General features: G+C 36.1%; 1 protein-coding gene across 8 annotated transcripts; it reads right to left on the bottom strand.

Moving 5' to 3' along the window:
• Positions 1–4,713, bottom strand: LOC104094184 (single-stranded DNA-binding protein WHY2, mitochondrial). Of its 8 annotated transcripts, none has more exons than XM_018770094.3 (8): positions 4,544–4,713; positions 3,444–3,559; positions 3,231–3,328; positions 3,057–3,149; positions 2,016–2,110; positions 1,784–1,857; positions 1,393–1,481; positions 1–321 (listed from the first exon to the last, which is right to left on the bottom strand). In XM_018770094.3, exons 1-8 carry the CDS (start codon positions 4,579–4,581, stop codon positions 205–207), a joined length of 720 nt encoding a protein of 239 aa, XP_018625610.1. In that variant the 5' UTR covers positions 4,582–4,713; the 3' UTR covers positions 1–204. The 8 variants fall into 8 exon arrangements, with proteins under 8 accessions (XP_018625610.1, XP_009598355.1, XP_009598358.1 ...); XM_009600060.4 differs by having other exon boundaries at positions 3,231–3,331; positions 3,444–3,562; positions 4,544–4,711; XM_009600063.4 differs by having other exon boundaries at positions 3,444–3,562; positions 4,544–4,700.
• Between the last annotated feature and the right edge of the window lie 265 nt (positions 4,714–4,978).

Genomic DNA, 4,978 nt, shown 5'->3' with positions numbered 1-4,978 from the left:
TGCAAGAGAACCAGACGCTTCTTAAGTTTACATTGCACCCAAAAGACAGAAAGGCAAGCAAGTTCCTTTTCACAACCAAAATGTTTGAGTCTTTCTGAAAAGTTAGCTAATTCACATACATTTTCTTCTTCGGTAGAACCTAAAAAGAGAACCTAGTTCATAGGAGAATGAGACTAGTACAGTACACAATAAACATATAGTCTCTCATCTATCCCACTCCGTCTCCATAAGTTGTGGAACCACTTTTGAGGGGCTTTGAGAGATGCTTTCTGAAGGCTGATTAGTGAAGCGATCCCATCCCATGATATGAGGCAGCGCAAACTACATTTAGGAGACCAAAATCATAAATGGACAATGAGAACAACAGCAAAAAAAGTTCCATCTTAAAGAAGAACAGCCAAAAAATCAAATGAAGCTGCAAACCAATAGAGAGACATTTGTAGAAGGCACGCATCAGAAAAGGACATTTTACTTGGTGATCACTTTGAATGAGAATGTGATTGCAAGTACACAACTTGTAAGCCGTCAAAGTCAAACAGATTAGAATAAATGAAAGGAGGCGAACAATAGATAAAATACATTTAATATTCCCAGAAATTTTTTTGTTTGGAAAACTTAATTTTCAAAAATTTCTCAAAATAAAGGCATTCACTCCAATGAGCATATGAGGTTCATTTACTGCCCATCAAAAGATTGTATGCTTTTTCATTTTCGTGTAAAGAATAAAAACGTTTTCTTATAAACAAGACAATCGCTAGATAGATGGTGATGTACGAGGTTCTGACTCCCATTTTAACTTCTTTCTCTCACAGCTCCATTTATCTGATATAAAATGTTCATCCACCATCATATATATTTCACTAACGAACTCAGAGCGTTCAAAAACTCTTTGTTTATTGCAAAGATTGGAAAACTTAATTTTCATATATGATGGTGGATGAACATTTTATATCAGATAAATGGAGCTGTGAGAGAAAAAAGTTAAAATGGGAGTCAGAACCTCGTACATCACCATCATATCTTTGTTTGGAAAACTTAATTTTCAAAACTTTCTCAAAAAATCTCAAAATAAAGGCATTCACTCCAATGAGCGTCATATGAGGTTCATTTATTGCCCATCAAAAGATTGTATGCTTTTTCATTTTCGTGTAAAGAATAAAAACGTTTTCTTATAAACAAGACAATCGCTAGATAGATGGTGATGTACGAGGTTCTGACTCCCATTTTAACTTCTTTCTCTCACAGCTCCATTTATCTGATATAAAATGTTCATCCACCATCATATATATTTCACTAACGAACTCAGAGCTAGGACAATAAAAGGAAACAGAAGCATCTCAAAGTAATAGGAAACAGATTCTTTTACAACAAAAGCATCTTAGAAGAACGTACACTGAAAGCTGTCCGCATAACAGCAAACTCAGCAGTAGTAACAGGAACAGTAAACCGATCATTGGTTTTGAGATTATTGTTGACCACACCTGCATAAAGGAAAAAATCAAAATGCTGCATTAATTATGAGCACTAATAACATATTAACATGTGCTGGCTGGCCAAATTATGAAAGAAACGCACCAAGACGCCATACAGGAAAAGGATGTAACATATAGTATATCATTTCTTGAACATGCAGCTAAAACAGTTACTTTAAGGATACCATGGATCCTTAACATGGATAGCTACCCATTACAGAACAGATGGTGACACTTTGAAAGCATCTAATGGGTTGAAAGAAAAATTTAATAGCAAAGGTGAACAGGCGCACATACAGATTGAGACTTACTCAATGAAACGAAATAACCACTGCCATCAGCATTAGGCTTAAATGACAAGCTCTTTCTTACTTGACCGGCATTGCTGTAACATTTAACTTTTGCTTAGATATACAGTAAGAGATAGGAAATTAAGGGAAACTACTAATGAGTAGGACACAAGGATCCCATCTAAAAGTGCGTAATCAATATATATGTATATATATGATATATCTACTCAAAATAACGAATCAGCCAATCAACCTTGATAGCATTGAAGGATCATGGAAGAATTCACAAGAATCTCTGGTCCCGATACTTATCAATGATCCAACCTCTGTTGCTGATAAAGCAAACAACTGCAATATGTTGAATTATCTGTCAGTCAAGTCAGAGTTCAGATATGTGAACACGTACAAGTAGAGAAAGAGAAAGAGAGAGTGATGCAGCAAACATACAGATGGGTATTCATTTATAAGTAGCATACAGATGGATATTTGAGAAAAGAAAAAAGGACGGATTTATAGATGACTAATATCTCTAAGGAAGACCAAGCAGCAATGCAACACTAACGAGAAATTTACAAGCAAGCTTACTATAAACTTATAAGTTAGTGGCTCATACAAGACTAATCAACCCAATGCCAGAGACTTTGGACTCTGCTAATAACCAGCAAAGAAGAAAGAAATTTTGCAGCCTAGAATAGCATTAAAAGCTGAAAGAAGACGCCTAAAAGCAGAAAATAAGATCCTGCTATATCTAATGTCCGTTAATATGTGTAAGCTCAAATTAAGTTTGTTTGACTCACTGCATTAGAGAGAATGAGAGACTGTTGATTGGAAGGAACTACTGAGAGCTCATCACTACTGAAAACCCTAACGCCGGCTGCAGTTGTTTGTGAAATCAAGGACAAAAAATGGCCAAGTCGAAGAAACACACAGCTCACAATCAGTCGTACAAGGCTCACAGGAATGGAATCAAGAAACCCAGGAAACACTGTCACAGCTCCACCAAAGGGATTGATCCCAAGTTCTTGAGGAACCAGAGGTATGCTAGGAAGCACAACAACAACAAGAACGTGGAATCTGCTAATGAAGAGTAAAAAAGTTTAGAGTAATAGGCCTTTTGATTATTGCTGGCACTGTAATTTGATTTTGGGATCTTAATGTTGGTTGTTTTGAAATTATGGTTGCAACTTATTGGAGCTAGTATTTTATAAAATAAAAAAAAATAAAAAAAGGAACTACTGAGGTGAAAAGGAAATAAGTTGCTCTTATTTGCAAACTATATAAGCACATTGATTACCTGCCTCTTTTCCCAGTCATATTTGCGCTCACCAACAGATGGCCAGAATGTCAACATAATGACACCACGGCGATTGAGTTTAACACCTCCAGACTATAAGAAGAAGAAAGGATGAGAGGAAGCATCATTTGAACATGACGATTCTATTTTTAAAAAAGGTAACAAATATCATACATCCAGTTTGCTAAATGTGGGCAGTCTAGGTTCAGCAGAAAGTGCCGCCTTGCCTTTAAATACTGAGTAGGGAGCAAACACTCGACCTGTCAATTTTCCTGCTGTCAAGAGATAAGACAAAAAGATTCCAATAGCATCAACATCTAACATTACTACTTATTAATGAAAATATCACATAGAGACTTCATAAATATCTGGAAAATTTCTCTATACCATCAGCCACAATATTCTGTCTAACAGTAGAAAAACCTGCAAGAGTGTTGATGGCATGCTGCCATATGGAATCTCTGACACCCTCTCCAGGCAATCTCTTATGCAACAACTGATTCCTACTAAGCAGAGAGAAAAACTTCACGTTAGAAAGTTTTATTCTATTTCTTTTTTAATCAGTAACATCATGTTAGAAAGTTTATCCTCACTCTGCACGCTAGCAGTTATTTTTCTGAGTCCTTAAGCCAATTGATCTGCTTTCCTTAATAAATTTATACTCCCTCTGTTTCAATTTGTTTGAACCTTTTCGGACTACGAGAGTCAAATTGACTATTCTCAGTGTGAATTCGGGTATAAATTCTTTAAGTTTTCTGAAATAGATAAGAAATACTATAAGTCACAATAGTTAACAATTTAAAATATTTAAAACCTATTTGAAAAAAACATGGTCAAAGAAAACCTTGCTTGACTCCCCAAATAGTAATAGATTCATTCCTTTTGAAAGAGAGGAAGTAGTAGTTTAAGTATGGTCAGCTTCCTTGCTTCCACCAGGCTTAGGCATATGGGAAGTGATCACCTAGTGTTTTTTGCCAACGCTGAGATTTAAATCTGAGACCTCATAATTCTTCTCTCATTGTCACTTCGTTGACCACTAGGTCACACGCTTGTGCTTGGCTTTAACTTATATTTGGCGTCTATCTTTTTTTCTTTTAACAGGCATATTTGGCATCTAATCCAAAATGGGAAGTGTATATACACCAAAGTTCGAGAGTAATCAACAGTGCACGGAGATTCAAGTTTGAGATTGGCTCCGATTTTTCCTAGTAAAATGGAAATGATCACAGCGTTTCAAACCAATCATTCTTCCAAATCTATATTCATTGACTAAAGGTCAAGGGTATTTTCCATAACCCATGCTTGTAAAAGAAAACATACGCGTCCATTTTCGAATAAAGGGAAAAGGGAAAAGGGAGAAATAAGATTGGAAATTGAGCATCGGATAACAAAAGGAAAAAAGAGCAGTTAGGGTTTAAGCAGGGGTTTTGTGTAATACATTTAGGAGAGTATCGTGAAAACAGAGAGCAGAGGTTTAAGCAGAGAACCTGGGGCGTAGGAATCCAGCGAGTTTCAATATCGCCATAGAAAGGAGCGGAGAGCCTTCAATTTTCAAACACTGCTACCTTGTGCTTCTTCCGCTTTCCTCGGACGAAATGCTCAAAAATAAAAGGTCGGTCCCAAAGTGAGATTTGACCAAAATTGTCCCTACTTATGTATTAGGTTAGGTCTATTCTGTCCTCTAAATATAACCTCACCATCTTTAGTCCCTTAAATTTATTAAAGTGAAACATTTTTAGTCTAACTAATAGAATCTGTCTAAAAACCAACTGTGGTGCCTAGAATACAAAAGAAAAGTCATTCCCTATTTCTTCCAACTTATTGACGAAGAAAAGCTTCCCCAAGAACCCTCGTTCTCCGAAGAAAATCTATGTTTTCGTTGTTTTGCAAAATGAGTGAAACTTCTAAAGCATACATGTTAA

The sequence above is a fragment of the Nicotiana tomentosiformis genome, chromosome 3 (assembly GCF_000390325.3).
Source record: "Nicotiana tomentosiformis chromosome 3, ASM39032v3, whole genome shotgun sequence".
Taxonomy (NCBI): Eukaryota; Viridiplantae; Streptophyta; class Magnoliopsida; order Solanales; family Solanaceae; genus Nicotiana; species Nicotiana tomentosiformis.
Note: the sequence above shows the minus strand (reverse complement) of the source record. Positions and strands in the feature narration are given on the sequence as shown.

Bases quoted from the DNA above. Each gene is read 5' to 3' on its own strand.
- LOC104094184 (XM_009600060.4), bottom strand. From the start codon at position 4,581: ATGGCGATATTGAAACTCGCTGGATTCCTACGCCCCAG. The intron at 3,332-3,443 runs GTATAGAGAAAT...ATCTCTTGACAG, and splicing joins ACAGAATATTGTGGCTGATG to CAGGAAAATTGACAGGTCGA. The intron at 1,482-1,783 runs GTAAGTCTCAAT...TCCTTTATGCAG, and splicing joins TGGTTATTTCGTTTCATTGA to GTGTGGTCAACAATAATCTC.